Genomic DNA, 21,713 nt, shown 5'->3' on the forward strand with positions numbered 1-21,713 from the left:
TCCTATACCAACTAAACTATTGAAAGAAGTGTTACCTGTAGTGGAAGAGCCTCTCCTCAATATTATTAACTCGTCTTTATCTTTAGGTTATTTTCCAAAAACATTTAAACTGGCAGTTATAAAACCTCTCATTAAGAAACCACAATTAGATCCGAATAATCTAGTAAATTATAGACCCATTTCAAATCTACCTTTTATGTCTAAAATACTAGAAAAAGTTGTGTCCGCTCAACTGGGCTCTTTCTTACAAGAAAATGACGTCTATGAAAAGTTTCAGTCTGGGTTCAGGCCGCATCATAGCACTGAAACTGCGCTCGTTAAAATCACAAATGATTTACTTTTAGCTTCTGACCAAGGCTGTATCTCAATATTAGTTTTACTTGATCTTAGTGCTGCGTTCGATACTATAGATCATACAATACTCTTAGATCGATTACAAAATTATACTGGTGTTCAAGGACAAGCATTAAGCTGGTTTAGATCGTATTTATCTGACCGCTACCATTTTGTTTATTTAAATGGAGAAAAATCTATCATAACTCCAGTAAACTATGGAGTGCCGCAGGGATCTGTGTTAGGCCCTCTATTATTCTCAATATATATGCTGCCACTTGGAAATATTATAAGGAAACATGGAATTAGTTTCCATTGTTATGCTGATGACACTCAAATCTATATTTCATCACGGCCGAATGAAAACGCTAAATTATCCAAATTGACAGAGTGTGTTAAAGATATAAAAGATTGGATGATGCGTAATTTTCTTTTATTAAATCCAGACAAGACAGAGGTACTACTTATCGGTTAAAAAAAAAACCACCCACAAAACCTCTCACAATACAACTTTAACATAGTAGGATGTCCTGTTACTTCATCCTCTACAGTAAAAGACCTGGGTGTTATATTAGACTGCAACCTGTCTTTTGAAAATCATATTTCATATGTAACAAGAACAGCCTTTTTCCACCTTAGAAACATTGCTAAGCTACGTAATATGCTATCTGTTTCTGATGCAGAAAAGTTAGTTCATGCATTCATGACTTCGAGACTAGATTACTGTAATGCATTATTAGCCGGTTGTCCTGCATCCTCAATAAACAAGCTGCAGTTAGTCCAAAATGCCGCCGCTAGATTTCTAACTAGATCAAGAAAATATGATCATACAGTATAACACCGATTTTATCATCACTACATTGGTTACCTATAAAGTCCCGTATTAATTACAAGGTATTGCTACTGACTTATAAAGCCCTAAACGGCTTAGCTCCAGTCTATTTAACGGATCTTCCATCACCCTATAATCCATCGCGCTCTTTAAGGTCACTAAATTCGAGGCTTTTGGTCATACCTAGGATATCCAGATCCACCAAAGGAGGGAGAGCATTTTCACATTTAGCACCAAAACTCTGGAATAGTCTTCCGGATACTGTTCGTTGCTCAGACTCGCTCTCCCAGTTTAAAACTAGATTAAAGACGCATCTCTTCAGCCAGGCATTCATATAATACTTTTAATCTTACAGTTAAATCCGACCTCTAGCTTTTTTTTTTAATCTTACAGTTAAATCCGACCTCTAGCTTATAAACGCCAGAGGAGAACTGGCCCCCGACTGAGCCCGGGTTCTCCCAAGGTTTTTTTTTTCTCCATTAGGTCACCTGATGGAGTTTTTCGGTTCCTTGCCACTGTTGCCTTTGGCTTGCTCAGTTGGGGATATTTAATTTAATTAATCAATCAACGATACTATTGATCAGCATTACCAAACGTAGACGTTCCACTAGAAACAAACATTGATGTATTGTTCTAACTTATTGCTGTGAAGCTGCTTTGATACAGCCTGTGTTGTGAAAAGCGCTATATAAATAAACTTGACTTGACTTGACTTGACATCAGAAATTCACAAAACCCACTGGTTCTTCAACCAATCAAAAATACTTTTGTGTTCATTTGTACATCCAAACACTGAGCAACTGCCATGCTTTGCTCGTTTTCAAGCCATGATGTCTCTCGAGGAAAAACCAATATCACACTCGCCTAGCTCATTTTCTCATGGGCGGGCCAAATTCTTTTTGCGGCCAAAGAAAAGAAAGGGGAGGTAACCTTTCCCCTTATGACGACATAAGGAGAAGATTTCTAGATTCGCCCGTCTGAGCTTTCATTTTCTCAAAAATACCCAGGGCTTGGTTTACACCCATCAAAACGTCTGGCCACTTGGGGACCATAGGCAGGCTAGGGAATCTCATATTAAAGTTAGAAAACCTCATAAAATGAAATTTTCATGCAATGGGACCTTTAAGAACTTACAAATGGCTGGTGCGACCCTACCCAGGTCCACAAGGTATCTGCATGCACAGAATTATGTGGGAAAAGTCCACAGATTTCCACAGAATTGCACAACCCATCATTCACAAAGTTCTACATATCCTCCACCCCTTGTGTGTTCACTTATTAAATAGTGTACTTAATTTGATTTTGCTTTCAGCGGTCAATACAACTGCATTACTGTTAGTTCCATTTAATAAATTTTTAACAAGACTTTCCTCCCAAAATCAGCACAGAAAAATGGGGAAAATTCTACTTCATCTGGTCGGGCTAATGAATCTTAAACGAATTAATGAAACTTATTTGGACTGAGAATAATTGTCTTACTTAATAATTGTCTTGCTTAATAATTTGTTCCTAATGATATTGCTTATTTAACAGTGTAAATATTCTTATGTATTGTATTTAAAGTGAGTTGTTTTAAAGTATCAAACACCCATGAATGCTAAAAACATGTTTTTATGTTAGGAGGAAGAGGGGTGTGAGGTCACTGAAAATAATTTTAATAGAGAAAATGGCCCATCAGTTGAACAGGTGGAGGCATATCTTACAGATGAAAGATATATCTCAGAACAGGTGAGTTGTTTACTTAACTTATTGATTATATACAGTAATTGTATTAGTTTTAGTACTTGACACATAGAACTAGAATTGTACTGACTGGTTATAAGTTAATTTAGTAAGTAACAGGTTACCGTAAAGCTTATCACTGTTTTGAACTATGGTATGTATCGTTTCATGAGGTTATTGGCGATACCCAGTCATATTTTAAACAAACCCAGAAATCAAGGGATTCAGCTTGTAACTGTAATTTGACATTCTCTTCTTACCCTCTCAAGGACAAATCTCAAAACCTGAAAATAGCCTCTTACTGGGGATCAACTGAGAAATTAAAGCCAGACAACTTTAGTGATCCAGAGTCCATAGAGATGGACCAACAGGTTCCAAATATTCAGGATCTGGAATCAGCAAGGGAAAAAGATGATCAGAAAGGTCCCAAAGAAGAGACAGAAGAGGCCTCATCTCTGTCACAGCAAACCGACATCCCTGGTGAATCTTCAGATGAAGAGGAGAATGCAGAAGAGAAATCAGACTCCACTAGCATTCTACCATCATCTGTGCTTGATAAGGCCAGCGCCATTGCTGAACACTTTGTCTGTGCCACACGTCGTAGTAGCATAAGCGCGGATGTTTGCCCATCTCCACGTCTTCCCAGCAGGACTGGAAGCAGTCTAAGTCTGGGAGATTCCCATGATCGTCAACACCGCCTTGCTAGCACCTGCTCACCTGAGTCACATGGCATTCCTTTGACCCAGGAAGCCCTTGCATCAGCAGACTTCATGATCGGGTCATTGGGGGATGACAGACTTTTTGACCCTGATCGAAGCATCGACAGAAGAAGGGATTCAGTGCTATCCCGGCAAGATCAACTACTCATTGACAAGATAAGGAGCTACTATGAGAATGCAGAACACCAGGATGCTACTTTTAGCCTAAAGCGTAGAGAGAGCCTCACTTACATTCCAAGTGGGCTTGTAAGGAATTCAGTTAGTCGTTTCAACAGCATTCCTAATGATAAAGGCCTTGCCTTAGAGAAGACCTCCAATACATCTGGACCTGATGAAGCTATAGAACCTCTTTTTGTTACCTCGGCTCTATCAGAGACCAATTTGAGTGCAAATTCATCCTCTCTGGAACAACCTGTTAGTGATCCCACAGATTTCACTAGGCTTGACTCTGATGTAGATGGTTTCATGAAACCTCAGTCCGTCTATTACCAAACTGAGAGTAATCCGGAAGAGGTTTTCCGTCCCTCCTCTGAGATGATCAAAGTCTGGCAAGAAATGGAAAGAGAGGTCAATAGATGTCAAGGGGACCTCAAAGCTCTGAGGCCCAGAGAAACTCCTTATTATAGAGGAACGAGTCCCAGTCTCCTCAGGAAGAGTCCTAACCTGGGTAAAAAGACACAAGGCAAAGGTGTTGATGGACAGGTTATATCTGAAGATTCAAATCTGAGCACTATCAGAGAGGAGTCCTTCACACCATCACCTTTGAAAGAGAAGGAAAACCGTGCAGCCAGTGAGAATGATGCCACCAGACCCAGGCAATGTGAGGATGGATGTAGACCCCTTACATCTCTAGCCCCCAGAGTTATCAGGTTGAGAGGAGAAACTGAAGATGAGGGAGATGCAGGAGCACAGTCAGAAGAAGATGCGGATTCATCCCAAAACAAAGTTTTCCATCTTGCAAGGAAGTACAGTCAACGCATTAAGTGCACACAACCAGTGCTGAGACAGAGGAGTGAGGAGTCTGGAGATACATGGTCGGCCACGAGGAACCTTCTGTCGGTGGTGGAAGAAAAGCCAGAGGAGACCAAAGGTAAGATGGATCTTTTTGACTATAATCAAATCTTTATTTTTAAAAAGTGAATGCATTTTCAACCAATTTTCTTCCATACCACAACATATTACAAACAACAGAATAGAACAACAGAACTGAGACTTTTGACTTTTTGCCTTGCTCCTTGTCTGTATTTGCGGCAATCCTTTTATTAGTGGAATCTTTTTGTCTATTATTAATGAGTAATTTAATCATTTATTTGTTCACTGAATTCATTTAAAAACACTGCTTTCGAGAACGAAAGACCACTACTGTGTGTTGCAATTTTTTTTATCCGGCTTTTTTCCCTCTGCACCCTGTGGCTTTGTGCAAACCTTGTGCAAACTTTCAGAATAGATTCACATACACAGATATACAGGATACAACCAGCAGTGAAATGTAAATATGGTTTGCTCCATTGACTGTGCATAACATAACAAATAAAGTAAACCTAAGTGCAAAAACATTATAAAATAAACTGACAAATGTAATATTATTTAGCAATATATAAAATCTCCAAAAAATAGAGAATGTTTAAAATGCATGTTACATTGCAGCAACAATACAAGTGATATGTGCAACTGACGCTTAATATACCCGAATATACTGAGCGAGAGACTTATGAGATGAGTGATACAGGCAAGTCCAAGTTAAGGAGTCTATTAATCTGAGGGAAGAAGCTTCTCCTAAGCCTCTCAGTTTTTGTCCTCAGACTACGGAAGTACTTACCAGATGGAAGCAGGCTAAACAGACAGTTATCAGAGTGTTGGAGTCCTTGATGATTTAACAGCTCTATTCCAGGCAGGCCAGCGTTTCACCACCCTCCTCTCGGGGGGTTCTTGCTTAGATTCCGGTCTGATTATATTCCGGTATGAGGAAAATGGCAGCATAATCTGATTTACCAAAAGCCGGTAGCGAGCGAGCTTTGTAGCCAATCCTAAACTGAGAATAACAATCTAGTTGGGCAGGCAGGAGACATGTTGGTAAAATTCGGCATAACCTACCTGAGGTTGGCTTTATTAAAGTCCCCTTTCACAACGAAGGGAGCATCTGGATGTGTGTTTATGTAGACACTAAGCACATCATGAATCTTGGACAAAGCCAAACCTGTGTCTGTCTGAGGTGGGATGTGTACAGCAGCAGCAATGATGGATGTGAACTCACGGGGCAAATAAAATAGATGGCAAATAACAGATGTTCCAGATGAGGTGAACAGGAGCAGGAGAGAGTGGAAATGTTCCTGGGATCACACCATTTATTATTAGTCATAAAATAAAATTTGGATTTACTGTCCTCCATTGTTCTAGCCATCCGTAAAACTGAAAAGTTATCGGATGGTGTAACAGCCGTGTCCGACACCAAAGGCATCAGCCAAGTTTCAGACAGGCAGAGTATGTTGCAGTCTCTAATGTCACGTTGAAATCTTATCCTGGCTCTAAGATCATCCAATTTATTCTCAAATCTCAGAGTAACTTAGATGACCATGATGGGTTACAGGATGAAATGTCTTGAAATAGATAGGTATAGTGGTATCCAATCTACTTTATCATAAGTAATCAGTGCAGATGTTGTACGTACAAAAAATAACTTTGAGTTCTACTCGTGTTGGTTTCCAGTTTAAAGTGGTTGACTTCAATAAATATAAATTGGTTGCTGAAATATATATTGGTTGCAGTGATTCTACTTAATGTTGTTCAGTCTTTAATGTACTGTATAACCAAACATAAAATGATCTTATGTTTTGCTGCTCCACAGGTAAACCAGACTTGATGCTGCCCATGACTGCAAATTATCAGGCTGATTATGAGAGAGACCAGAAGTCCCAGCTTGTGACTCCCAGCCCAGACCACACTCCTAATTCTGTCAGTAGCCCAAAGGTCTTGTCCCCACATCTGTCCCATTCCAGGAGTCCTCTTAGTCCTCCACCTGAGAACTTCAACTGGCCAGACGTCCGTGAGCTTCGCTCCAAATATGCACACTTCGGCAGCTCATCTTCTCAGTCACCAGCAGGCCAAAGTCGTTCTGTGGCAGAGAGGATGTTCGACGGCACTTCTAGAAGACGTTCTAGCTGCTCTTCTAGCCGCATGCTCACCTCTTATGGCTCCACAGACTCTTCAATTCACACACTTTATCCGGAAAGGGATACGGGAGAATTGCTGACTCGGAAGCATCGTACTGGCTCTCTCGACCAAAAATTGTGTAGTTTGTATTTGAGTGATCTGCATAGTCTTCAGAGTAAAAATGCCAGCAGTGGCTACTATGTCTCCGCTCAAGCTACCCTTCCAAATGAGAAAAATATAATAGTGGTTGAGAAAGTACCTGAGGATACACCACCAGTAGAGATGGACCTGCCTACCAAAGAGTGCATGAAACAGGAAATGACAACAGATGACGGCTACGTCCAAATTCGTTCTCCAACTTCTCGTGAGAAGATCTCAATCATGGCTGTCATTGACCGCTGTCGGGCGTATCAGGAGTCAGAGGAATACCGTCTTAGGGAAGAGGGAGGATCTAAGACAGAGAGGAGCAAAAAACTTGAGAAAGCTCCATCCCCTAGTGATTACTTAGATGATGTTGTTAAAAATACATTGGATTCTGGGAAGAAGGCTGACACAGCTAGTCAACACAGCGTTGTCAAGAACCTCAGAGAAAAATTCCAAAGCATAAGATAAAATCACTCGTTTTATCGTTATGTATTTTATGTTTCAGAAATACTGGAAAGTTGTTGGCTGTGAAATATTTTGCTTCATTAATTTCTCTCTTTTTTTTAATGTCTTGACCACTGAAGGTATGGTCAGTATATATTATGCTGTAGCCAAATAAATCATTTGGCGAATTTAAACCTCAAACCTAATATTCTGTACGTTTTGTATGCTACTTTACTGGTATTTTGGACACTGTTTGATTTATGTTGCCTACTGTTAAACCTATGAGAAACCAATGTTTTTTTTTATGGTCTGGATGCTTGGCAGCAAATGTAAATATTGTACATTCTTGTACATGTATGTGTTTGGTAGTCATTTTACATAAATGTAAAGGTAATGACATTCTTCTTCATGATTGTTTAAATTTTAGCAAAAGTATTTCAATTCGTGTAATACAGCATACTCTGCCAGTATAGACTTGACTTTAGTGTAATTCAAGTCTAGACTCTAAATGGAACAGACCACTCGAAAACTGGGTTTTATTTAACTTTTAACTAAAAGATATGTTAAAGCTTGTTCATAGATGGCATGCATGGGCCAAGTGTATATATGTACCTTTGTACCAAAGTGGATTTAGTCCCTTTTTTCTAGGAAACTAGATCCTAATGTTTAAAGACATACTGTAAGAAATAGTACAGTATATTTTGTCTGCAATTTTAAGCTTACCATGTGTCATTGTGGTGCATGATAAATCTGCCACTAACATCAGACTTTGGCTGATGCCACAATTTGGTAAACACTATTGGTTAAGCAGCCCATTCTGATAGACTGGTCTTTGTGAAATCTGTCATTTTCTTCATAACTGCTCTCTTATTGATCATTGTGTGTGTCTCTCTCTCTGTTATTTATTAAGATTCTATTGATTCCTCTTGTCTGTCTGACTTAATACAAATGCACCAAAAAAATACAGTTCATAAAGTGGAAAGTCTGGAAAATTCACTCCATAATAAAACCGAAGGAAATTCAATTTTGATTGATTTTGTTTATGTCCCATTTGAATGACTCTGATCTATAGGCCTCAAATGCAAATCTTAGATAGTCAAACCAAGAGCATATGACTCCTTTCAACACTGTTTCCGAGGTTTAATCAGATCAAATCAGAACTTGATAAAGCCTCCATGTCAGTTTATGGTTTGATATTAATACGATATTCATGCAAATCTGTTTTTCAGATATGAAACCCAAATATTTAAAGAGTTTTTTCTAAGTTCGACATGCAGCACTTGAATTACTTTAGCCATTCAACATTAGCCATCACTGTGAGCAACTGTAGCAGAATTTCAGCATTTAAATATGTCTAAACGTAATGGCACCTCATACTTCGTACAATATTTACAATTTGAATCCCTCACCTAGCCAAAATCATACAACATTCTTTGGATTTACAAATTTAGCAAAATTTTAAGAGATTAATAAATGCTGAAGAAGTATTGTTCATTCTTAGTTCATGTTAACTAAGGTAGTTAACTAATGTTCACAAATGAACCTTATTGTAATGTGGTATTCCTGTATCATGAAGGGCAAAGGGTCCGTGTACTTTTTCGTTCATTCATTATTCTATTTCGGAATGAAAGATGCAATTTAAAAAAGGGTGCAGCTTTGTTTTTTGTTTAAAAGAAAAAAAGCAGAAATGGCTATATTTTGTTTTCCAAATGTATTGTTGCCATCAAATAATAGTATCAGAAAATTGGACGACATTTCTGATCGTTTTTTAATTTGTAATATTTATTTGTACGTTTATTGTATTTCATTTGACTGATCCTATCTGTACCCGGAAGTAAATTACACCGTCGTGCGAAGTCATAGATAGCCGATATGTCGGACATGTAACCTATTAATGTCCGACACGGTCAGACATGTATTTATCATTGAGTTAGTTTATTAGTCACATTCTTCCACTTGAATAAACTTAGAATGAACTATCGCTACTTATATATATATATATATATATATATATATATATATATATATATATATATATATATATATATATATATATATATATATATAAGTAGCGATAGTTCATTCACATATATATATATATACATATATATATATATATATATATATATATATATATATATATATATATATATATATATATATATATATATGGGTGCGATTTGAGAAAAAACAGAGGGGGGGGGGTGTTTTGAAACATTTATTCATAAAAATAAATCATGAGAACATGAACTTCATCACTGCATTTGCAGGAATTGTAAAATCTTTTTTCTTATTAACTCATGAAGTAGCCTAACGCAATATTTTTACTCTAATAGCTTATCTTTCCCAACACTGTGGTCCTTGTTCATTTGAGTCAAACTGGGACTGTGAGTTCTGCTGAAGTTGGGAGTTGCCGTCCATCGTACTTGTAGTAACATTCTCATTTGCATTTTTTTTTTTTTTTTTGTGACGGTCCTGTAAAATATGATGATGCTGCTCTGGACCCTTTTCATTGTTCCCAGCTAGCTAGCTAGAGTTTTCGCGCTGAAATATTACATAGGCCTAAATATTTGTACTTGGTGACATTCTGAAAAGCCGTACATGGATCAAAGCTAATGGACAGGATCAGATAAATTAGCCGCAATGTCATCTATTGTCATATCGGCCTCTGCTGAACCACGGATTGATTGCAAAGTTAAACCATCACAGTAGAAACAGTTTTACTGCTGCTGTTAAAGTAATAACGTTAACTTTACATCGCGATGCTGAGATACAGTGAAATGATAGAAAAGACAGATGCATTATAAATCTGTGTTAGTCAATTCGCCTCATTCGCGTCTACCGCTCCGCGCTAAACGCCTCATTCAACGCCTCATTCAGGACATTTAGACGCGTGTAAACGCGTCTTACATTGACTTAACATTGAAATCACTCGCGCCAGACGCTCAAGAGTGAGTGAGCAGTCAAAAAAACTTTGCTTTAGCCCAGGCACGGCGCCAGGATTCCAGTTTTGGATGGGCCAGACCAATTGTGGGTGGGCCTTAAATTAAAAACTTTAAATTAAAAACATTATCCAATCACTGTTTAACCTAATAATAAAAAAAAGACTAATATAGCTTACTGTTATATTATCTGTGCGTATACGTAATCTAGATTTTAATAGCTTGATGCTCTTTAAATATTTTGTTGCATAGTTAAAAGTTTCGGTGCATAGGACGGACCTATCCGCGATCGCTCTCCATGGTTCTGACCAAAGAAGAGCGCTCTGGAATCTCCATTACGCATCATACGCATCATACCTGGGCTGCGTTCTCTTAGCGCGCTACTAAGACTCTTAAGGTATAACTTAACTAAAGGTATACTACCACTAAAGGTATATCATTGCTAGGCGTCTTCAGGGCTATCATCCACTCGCGAGGCAGAGGCGCTGGCGCCCTGCGCTGTTTTTGGTCAAACATGATTTTGACCACTTCATTAAGTTTTTTTTTTTGTAGAAAACTCTTTTTAAAAGATTTTCGTTTTGTATAAATTGTATCTTAATTTTGATCAATGTTTTATCAACCAATTGCATATTTATAGCATATTTAAGTAGGCTAATTAAAAGAGGCGATTGTCCACGAATGGCTTAAAATGAACAACTAGCCTACTAGTCGTCTAGAAAAAAAAAATTAGTCGGAGGCAGCCCTTATTCCACATATTTTCGAACCAGGCTCAGGCCATTCTGGGTTGAGCGAGCTAGCGACCCTGAGCGGAATGAGCGAGCGGAGCGGAATATTCAGCTCTCCGCTCACGAGCTCTGATCGGAACAAACCCGAACCTCACTGTCTGCTGAACTTGTGCAGAAACATCATTTAATAAATTTATTTTAATTTTTAAAAATAAAAAGGGCAGCACACAGCCATTCATGAGACACCACAACACATGCTAGCCCCGCATTAGCAACCAAATTTTCTCTGGACTCAATGATAAATACATGTCTGACCGTGTCACATGTCCGACATATCGGCTATCTATGACTTCGCACGACGGTGTAATTTACTTTCGGGTACAGATAGGATCAGTCAAATGAAATACAATAAACGTACAAATAAATATTACAAATTAAAAAACGATCGGAAATGTCGTCCAATTTTCTATTATTATGATTTGATGACAACAATACATTTTGAAAACAAAATATAGCCATTTCTGCTCTTTTATTTTAAACAAAAAACAAAGCTGCACCCTTTTTTAAATTTCATCTTTCATTCCGAAATAGAATAATGAATGAACGAAAAAGTACACGGACCGCAAAGGAATAGTCTTGATCTCAATTTCTCAATCAACTCCATGTACTTGAACTGTAAGTGAACTCTCACTAAATATCCTGACAAGAAACAATGCGGATGTGTTTATTTTAAAAGGCGATGAAAGTACGCTAGGGAATTATATTTGCTTCAAAAAAACTGAACGTAACTTTATAAAACTGAACGTAACTTTTTCAGAAACTATCAAAAATGTGCCACTACAAAAGAAGAAAAACACAATGAAAATGAAAAAAATGAACTCAGTCGCACAAATATAACAGTCCGTGTACTTGGCGGCCAACGGATTTTCGTTTGGAAAGGAAAAAAACAAAAACGAAAAACGTCCGGTTTCCCAATTAGCCTACCATTAGTAAATAGGAAAACGAAAAACGGAAAACAACCCATTATTAGTTTTTTGTTTTGATATTAAAAAAGGAAAACGAAAACCAATCTCGTTATCCGATTGTCCTTGATGTGCTTAAAGATGGAAATCGGAAATCAAAATACGTATGTATAAAGTCGTAATCCTTAATTCTGCATTGGTTAAATTTTTCGTGACCCGGAAGCGATATTAAGTAGTAAGCAGTTGTCATATGAGCGGTTGTATGCTAGATGTCGCCTTGGCTACGGCATTGGAAGATTGGAACGAATGCGTATATATATTTTAATGATCACAATTAAAGTTTTAATTTTATTAAATAGAACAAGCGCAACATTCAGCATTCAATCAAATAAAAGATGTATTATTAATAATAATGTTATTTCAACATAATATCTCGTTATTTCGACATAATATGTGCGTGCAACAAGCAAGATGTGCATTTGTAAATCCGGTGACGCATGCATTGATTTTTATTAATAAATAGTGTTTTCTGACAGTGTCGACTGCAAAGATGAAGTTGACGATCGCCATATTTGTAGTGAACGCGCCTATAGAGAGAAATGCACATAATGGATTACATAATCAGAGAGTAGTCTTTTTCTTTTCGTTTTGAATTTTTTCGTTTAAAGACATTTCAAGCTTTGTGTATTTGATGTATTTCTCATGTCTGTGTGAGGCATACCCTGAGTTTCGTTAAGTTAGGATGAGATGCGCTCCAGTTCACGTGCAATGCAAGGGACCGCGCGAGCGCCTCCATGATTGTATTATATTATATTATTTATTCAATCCAGGCAATTGGTTGATGAAAAAATTATTAAAATTAAGATACAATTTATACAAAACGAAATTCATTTTAAAGAAAGGTTTTCTACAAAACAAAACTTAATGAAGTGGTCAAAATCATGTCTGACCCGCTCCATGTCTCTCAATATATTGCGTATCCTATCTTAATCATGCTGTTCACTTTTCATAAATCAGCATAAATGGAAAAAAATAACATTATAATATTTTAACAAATATGAAACTAAATTAGCTAATTTAATGGCTACAACAGTATAATAGGCCTACAGACTCTCCATTTGTACAAATTGCTGCACATTTATTTAATTCTGAATTTTGCACAAATAAGTTGAAAGGCATTTGTTCAAATCAAGTTCACGGATAATTGTGCGTGCATTTATTAAAGGTGAACTAAGTAACTTTTTTTACCTTAACTGAACAGCTTCGGAGTCATTGGAATGGTTATATTACTTATTTCGGGTTGAATGGTGGTCATTTCGCACCCCCCTGGTGCCCGTGAGCGGAAAATACGCACTTGCAACTTTGAGCCGGCGGGCCGCTGGCCGCCGCGTCAGGAAGTCTCGCGTGATATCAGGTCTCGCGATGTAAACAATTGCTTTACGGCCAAAATAAATCTGCTAAAATGCTGTCATTATTGCGCTCCCTCACGCTGTCCGAACCCGAATGAAGAAGACGTTTTAAAGAATGTTCCATCTGCTTTGATGTCGTTGATCTATAGCCTCTGGTGTCTGTTTTTACAACAGTGTTGTCAAATATCTATTCCGAAGCTGTGGGAGGAGCTCTAGAGAGAAACCTGCGAGCAAAAAGCGAGAATACAGCGAAGAAATCCCGAAGCTACTGAGTGCTGCTTTAATCATTATGATACTAAAATCATAACAAAGTAGGCTATGCTATGTACAAAAAAATCAGATGAGCCCAGAATATGAATGCAACGTTTACTTGTTCAATTTAATAAGATTAAAACTTGTGATCATTAAAATAATTGAATATATATAATATTTAGTGGCCAAGTTTTTCTCATTTATATATATATACGCATTCGTTCCAATGAACTGCCGTAGCCAAGGCGACATCTAGCATACAACCTCTCATAGGTGTATCTATGACAACTGCTTATACTTAACATCGCTTCCGGGTCATGAAAAAATACCAATGCAGAATTAAGGATTACGACTTTATACATACGTAGGCTATTTTGATTGCCGATTTCCATCTATAAACACATCAAGGACCATCGGATAACGAGATTGTTTTTCGTTTACCATTTTTTAATATCAAAACAAAAAACGAATAATGGGTTGTTTTCCGTTTTTCGTTTTCCTATTTACTAATGGTAATTGGGAAACCGGACGTTTTTCGTTTTTGTTTTTTTCCTTTCAAAACGAAAATTCGTTGGCCGCCAAGTACACGGACCTATAACAGGCTCTTCAAATATGCTTCGCGGTGATTTGTACGTCGTGCTTTGCAATGTATTACTAGATATGTAAATAATATTTGACATTAGATCGTCTCTGTCTGTAAAGATGAGCTCTCAGGAGAGACACGGAGCGGCATCATCTTCCTACTCCGCTTGTCCTTCAAGGCAGCTTGAAGTAAGTTCGTGTTACTGAAGTAACGTTAACCAATAACATCGATCAAAGTTTTATTCATGTACAGTGTGCAACAGTTTGTTGCGGGTTATTAGTGTCATTCACAAGTTAGCAATGCACTGATGTCATGTCATGATTGTAGTGTTTCTTCATGTGCAGTATATCCAATGAACTACATACACAGAGAGTCACCGGAAAGAACCGACCATTTATTCATACAAACAAAGCGGCTACTGCCGCTAACACATGCAAGCCAGACTTCTTCACCTTCACACTCCAATAACCCCCTTTAACCCCCAGGTGGCCCTCTAGTGGAGACAATAGGTAATTACATCACAAATGCATTATGCACAGCAAATGCATTAAACACTACACCACATCCCCCTTTTTTCACAGCAAACAATACAAGCTATAAACAAGATATATGAACATTTAATTTCCTTCTTATTTATAGCAAACATTTTGTCCATTAAGCAGTTCAAAGCTAGTTCATACAATAGTCCTGAAACCTCACCGGAAGTTTCACAACTCGACCACTCCTGGTGGTTGTGGGACTGCTGTTATGAGAAGATTGCTCTGGCACATACTGTACAGACCGATCCATCTCTTCATGTGCCTCTGGGACGTGAGAGTGTGCATTGTCATGGGTCTCATCCGCTACTTCAAATGTTTCTGTGTGTTTGTGATTTGTTTTCCTCAGATGGCGCCTGTTGCGACGGAAATGTCGTCCTGCTTCATTGATGACATCATACGATCTTGGCTCATCACGTTTTGAAACAATGAGACCTCGTTGCCACCCCTTATCTGTTTCCATGTGCACAGTATTTCCAGCACGTAGTTCTGGCAGGACTTTTGCTCCCACATTATAATGACACGCTTGCTTCTTTTGCAGATATTGGAGCGCCTGATGAACACCTTTAGGAGTGACCGGTCGTAGAACTTCACTGGACACTGGTAAGATGCTCCTCAGAACTCTTCCCATCAGTACCTGAGCTGGTGAGTAGAATGTACCAGTGATAGGCGTATTTCTCAGTGAGAAAAGAGCAAGATGATGATCCACCCCTGATAATTTTGCTTTTTTCAGGACATATTTAACAATTTTGATTGTCCTTTCCGCCAGGCCATTTGATTGAGGATAGGCCGGACTAGAGTGTGTCAGCTTAATCCCCCACTCTGCAGCAAAAGTCTTCATTTCATAGCTAGCGAAGGGCACATGATCGCACACTAGTTCTTTGGGAATGCCATGCCTTGCATACACTGCTTTCATCTTTTCAATCACTGAGCGCGCTGTCTTGTCTTTGATATTCATCACCTCTGGAAACTTTGACATGTAATCGACAATCAATAGATATGACTGACCTCTGATTTCAAAGATGTCGGCAGCTACTTTTAACCAGGGGAGCTCTGGAATTTCATGAGAGATGAGTGGCTCTTTCTGGTTCCTGGGCTGGAACTGTTGGCATGTTAAACACCTTTCAACCATCTGTTCTATGTGTTTTGTCATTCCAGGCCAATACAGAAATTTTCTGGCATGTGCTTTTGTGCGCTGCATTCCTTGGTGTGAGATATGTAATTTCCGCATCATCTCTGTTCTCATTGACTCAGGAATCAAGATTCTACCTGATACCAACATTATGCCATCCTGCACAGCCACAGTGTGTCTAATAGGCCAGAACTGATGAAGTGAGGGGTTGAGTTTCTTTCTATGTGTCGGCCATCCTGTTTTTTGCATTTTCACAAGCAACTGGAGTGTACTGTCTCCTGCAGTAGCATCTATAAGCTGTTTCAGCATTTCTTCACTGAGAGCCTCTGTAGCCTGAAGTGAATATACAACTCTCTCATCACTGAGATCATCTGTACCTGTGTGTTGGCCTTCAACGACAGCACGTGACAGTGTATCAGCAATCAACATGTCTTTACCAGGCTTATATTGGACAATAAGATCATATTTCTGTAGCTGTAAGAGCATACGTTGGAGTCTCGCCGGTGCTTTGCTCAATGGCTTTTTGAAGATAGCCTCCAATGGCTTATGATCCGATTGGACATTCACACTGGATGCATATGCTATTGGTTGCCCCTCCTGCAGCAGACATGATCCTAAGCCATCTGATGCCTCACCTGGAATAAATGGCGCAAGGTATCTTATCATACCCAAGACCCGCTGCAAGTGCTTGTTTGTCAGTGGGTGCTGGCATGCTCACTACTGCCTGTATTTTGCCGTCATCCGCTTTCACACCCTGTGGAGTAATCACATGGCCCATGTAATGTACGTTGTTCACCTTGAACTGGATCTTGTCAGGGTTGAACTTCACATTGTGTTCTTTTACTCTCTCCATAATTTTAGCAACTATGACATCATGTTCTTGTTCTGTGGCAGCTGCAACAATCATATCATCCGCTACAATGTGTACACCGTCAATGTCTCCGAACACTTCATTGTTGTACTGCTGGAAGACCTCACTAGCAGATTTGACACCAAACGGCAGACGTTTAAATCTGTATCTACCCCATGGCGTGTTGAATGTGCATAGCAGGGAGGATTCCATGTCAAGTTTGACTTGCCAGTAGCCATCCTTTTCATCAAAAATAGAGAAAATTTTCTTTCCAGCAAGCTTACACAAGACATCTTCAGTTGTCGGAATAGAGAAGTGTTGACGAAGAACGGCTTTATTTAGATCCCGAGGATCCAGGCACACTCGTAATGACCCATTCTTTTTTTCGGTGACAACCAGGCTGTTAACCCATGGAGTGGGCTGGGTGACTGGCGCTATAACGTCTGCTTGCAACAGCTTCTCCAGTGTGTCCTTCAGTTTGCCCAGCACTGCTAAGGGAATTTTTCTGCAGCCATGTATGACCGGGATTGCTTTCGGATTGACATGTATATGATGTTCACGTGGAAACTGACCGAGCCCTTCAAAAGCTGTTGGATGTTGTGCTATCAATTCCTCTTTGGAGGTAGAATGCTTGATTACAACAGTCTCAACTCTTTTCAGCAGTTGCATCCACTCACATGCTTCTTTACCAAGTATTGGAATGGACGAGTATCTGGTGATGTAAAAGGGTAAGCAAACTTGTACTTTAGGTGTGTTACACTGAAGATTGACCACACCTTCTGGTTTTAACTTAGCTCCACCATATGCCACCAGCATAATCGAAGTCGGTTGCAACACCACTGTTTTGTCAAGTGATTGATAAATATCCAGTGGTATAATATTGGCTTCGGCCCCAGAGTCCAGTTTGAACTTCACAGTCACATTTCCAATATTTACATCGGTATACCATGCTTTCTGTACAGAGCTGAAGGCCTGTTTCAGTTCAACTGATCCGATGAATAATGAATCAACAGTGACATTTCTATCATATTTAGGCTTCTTGTCTTTTTGTTCAGACCTGCACACTGAGGCAAAGTGATTACGTTTTCCACAGGCATGACATGTTGCACCAAAAGCTGGACACTGTCTTAGAGGGTGAGACTTTCCACACTTTTTGCAGATAAAATAATCTGATTTGTATTGTTGAGATAATGGCCTTTCATATCTCTTTATGTTCTGTTTTACATCTTTTGTCCTATTTTTAATGGCATGAACAGTTTTACTCTGCTCTCCCATTGCTTGGATCTGTGTCTTTGCTGCCTCTGCCGCTCTACAAATGTCCACAGTTTTTTCAAGGGTCAAGTTCGTTTCTCTTAAAAGCCTCTCCTTTAAACGCTGATCGCTGACACTGAACACAATCTTATCTCTTATCATGTCAGATTCTGTTGGGCCAAATTCACAGTCCTTAGCCTTTTGCTTTAGTTCTGTGACGTACTTATCGATGGTAATCGTATCGGGCATAGGGTAGGCCCAGAATTGATGCCTTTCAAAAACAACGTTCTTTCTCGGTAAGCAGTACGTCTCTAATGCAGTTACTATATCTTGCATTGTTTAATTTTCCCCTTCTGGCTCAATAGACAGTGAATTGTAAACTTCTAAGGCCTCCTCTCCTAAAGCATGAAGGAGAATGGCGATTTTTACCTTTTCAGTTTTTGAGTCCGATCCTGAAGCAGTCATATAAATGTTGAAACGCTGTATCCATCTTCTCCAATTTTCACCTGTATTCCCCGACAGGACTAATGGAGGTGGTAATCTGAAATTATCCATGTGTATTTTCTCAGTATGGCAGACTCACTTCAATCAGGATGCACTTATTCTCTTCGTCGTGTCTCAGGCAGACGCAGGCTCGAGTCTTCTGACACCATGTAGTGTTTCTTCATGTGCAGTATATCCAATGAACTACATACACAGAGAGTCACCAGAGAGAACCGACCATTTATTCATACAAACAAAGCGGCTACTGCCGCTAACACGTGTAAGCCAGACTTCTTCACCTTCACACTCCAATAACCCTCTTTAACCCCCAGGTGGCCCTCTAGTGGAGATGTCACCGGGGCGGACTCGGATGACCGGCCACCCCTAACTTAAACACCACCGTGAGGAGCCGACACCACAGGTCCGCAATAGATGGACGACACAGACACAAGATAAGTTCCAAAGAATGACAATCTTTATTTAGCACAAGATATCAAAGGGCACAGAACGTAATAGAATTCGATGTCTTCTAGGTCTTCGTCGCTACGGAATACTTTCGTCGATGCACAGTAATGGGACGATGACTCAAGAGCTTACTTCGTCAGCAATGCTGTATTCTTCAAGGCTCAGACGGTAGGTAAGAAGGTAAGGTTTCTTCCCGGTACAGGATAACTTCGTCGATGTACGACAATGAAACAGTGATTTGGAAGCTTACTCCATCAGCAATGCTGCATTCTTCAAGGCTCAGACAGTAAGTAGAAAGGTAAGGATTCTTCTCAGTACAGAGTACTTTCATCGGTGCACAATAGTGAAAGTATTTTAAAAGCTTACTTCACCAGCGATGCTGCATTCTTCAGAGATCAACGGTAAGTAGGAAGGTAAGGATTCTTCTCAGTACAGAGTACTTTCGTCGGTGCACAATAGTGAAAGTGGTTTAAAAGCTTACTTCACCAGCGATGCTGCATTCTTCAGAGATCAACGGTAAGTAGGAAGGTAAGGATTCTTCTCAGTACAGAGTACTTTCGTCGGTGCACAATAGTGAAAGTGGTTTAAAAGCTTACTTCACCAGCGATGCTGCATTCTTCGGGGATCAACGGTAAGTAAGAAGGTAAGGAGTCTTCTCAGTACAGGATGCTTTCGTCGGTACACAGTAATGGGACCATAATTCAGAAACTCTTTTCACCAGTGATGCTGCATACTTCAAGACTCGGCCAGTAAGTAGGAGGGCAAGGATTCTCCTCAGTACAAAATACTTTCATCGGTGCACAATAGTGAGAGTGGTTTAAAAGCTTACTTCACCAGCGATACTGCATTCTCCGGGGATCAACGGTAAGTAGGAAGGTAAGTATTCTTCTCAGTACAGAGTACTTTCGTCGGTGCACAATAGTGAGAGTGGTTTAAAAGCTTACTTCACCAGCGATGCTGCATTCTTCAGGGATCAACGGTAAGTAGGAAGGTAAGTATTCTTCTCAATACAGGATGCTTTCGTCGGTGCACAGTAGTGGGACAATGATTCAGAAACTCTTTTCACCAGTGATGCTGCATACTTCAAGACTCGGCCAGTAAGTAGGAAGGTAAGGATTAATGTTCCCACAGCAATGGATTCCTTCAAAGCTCAAGCAGAGAAGTTAATAACACTTCACCAGTATATCTGTACACTCACAGGGCTCAAGCAGAGAAGAGGTGGATGGCACTTCACCAGTATAACTGTACACTCACAGGGCTCAGGCAGAGAAGAGGTTAATGTTACTTCACCAGTGTATCTGTACACTCACCGGGCTCCAGCAGAGAAGAGGTTAATAGTACTTCAACAGTGTATCTGTACACTCACAGGGCTCAGGCAGAGAAGAGGTTAATATTACTTCACCAGTGTATATGTACACTCACCGGGCTCCAGCAGAGAAGAGGTTACTCGTACTTCAACAGTGTATCTGTACACTCACAGGGCTCAGGCAGAGAAGAGGTTAATATTACTTCACCAGTGTATCTGTACACTCACCGGGCTCAGGCAGAGAAGAGGTTAATCGTACTTCAACAGTGTATCTGTACACTCACAGGGCTCAGGCAGAGAAGAGGTGGATGGCACTTCACCAATATAACTGTACACTCACAGGGCTCAGGCAGAGAAGAGGTTAATATTACTTCACCAGTGTATCTGTACACTCACCGGGCTCAGGCAGAGAAGAGGTTAATCGTACTTCAACAGTGTATCTGTACACTCACAGGGCTCAGGCAGAGAAGAGGTTAATATTACTTCACCAGTGTATATGTACACTCACCGGGCTCCAGCAGAGAAGAGGTTAATCGTACTTCAACAGTGTATCTGTACACTCACAGGGCTCAGGCAGAGAAGAGGTTAATATTACTTCACCAGTGTATCTGTACACCCACCGGGCTCAGGCAGAGAAGAGGTTAATCGTACTTCAACAGTGTATCTGTACACTCACAGGGCTCAGGCAGAGAAGAGGTTAATATTACTTCACTAGTGTATCTGTACACTCACCGGGCTCCAGCAGAGAAGAGGTTAATAGTACTTCCACAGTGTATCTGTACACTCACTGGGCTCAGGCAGAGAAGAGGTTAATATTACTTCACCAGTGTATCTGTACACTCACAGGGCTCAGGCAGAGAAGAGGTGGATGGCGCTTCACCAGTATATCTGTACACTCACAGGGCTCAGGCAGAGAAGCGGTTAATATTACTTCACCAGTGTATCTGTACACTCACCAGGCTCAGGCAGAGAAGAGGTTAATCGTACTTCAACAGTGTATCTGTACACTCACAGGGCTCAGGCAGAGAAGAGGTTAATATGGAGAGCAGATATCGTAACTTTTCACACAGGTGTAAACAGAAGTTGAAGCAGCTGCTCAGCAAAAGTACACCGCACTTGTGTTCACTTCAAATCCTCAGCAATGCATTAGTGTATATCAATAAGGCAAAAGCACTGCAATTCACTCACACAATAGGGCTGATCAGAGACCTCAATCCATTCATTACATTCCCGTGAGGGATACTCGATCCTCGGTTCCTCTTCAACACACTCTGAAACACATAGCTTTCCCCACCGTCAGATCTATATTCACTGCATCCTCTTCAAACTTTGCGATTGTTGGTAAGATGAAATCAGTTCATTTATCTTTTCTCTTTCTCTCCTCAGCACAGATCCAATCGATAAATCAGTCTCACAGACTTCAATGGCCGTCTTCTCCCAACGAGGCTTCGCCACAGCCGATTTTAACTCCCA

At 39.8% G+C, this 21,713-nt stretch overlaps 1 protein-coding gene across 1 annotated transcript in view; it reads left to right on the top strand.

Moving 5' to 3' along the window:
• Window positions 1-8,373, top strand: part of LOC308699004 (pleckstrin homology domain-containing family G member 3) — a 206,798-nt gene extending 198,425 nt beyond the window's left edge. The window contains exons 17-19 of the mRNA XM_081379536.1: window positions 2,786-2,893; window positions 3,157-4,696; window positions 6,452-8,373. Of these exons, the coding sequence (XP_081235662.1) occupies window positions 2,786-2,893; window positions 3,157-4,696; window positions 6,452-7,368 (2,565 nt within the window). The 3' untranslated portion in view covers window positions 7,369-8,373. The remainder of the gene's footprint in view (window positions 1-2,785; window positions 2,894-3,156; window positions 4,697-6,451) is intronic.
• The last annotated feature ends 13,340 nt before the right edge of the window (window positions 8,374-21,713 follow it).

Source organism: Scardinius erythrophthalmus (assembly GCF_964197995.2).
Source record: "Scardinius erythrophthalmus genome assembly, chromosome: 11".
Taxonomy (NCBI): domain Eukaryota; kingdom Metazoa; phylum Chordata; class Actinopteri; order Cypriniformes; family Leuciscidae; genus Scardinius; species Scardinius erythrophthalmus.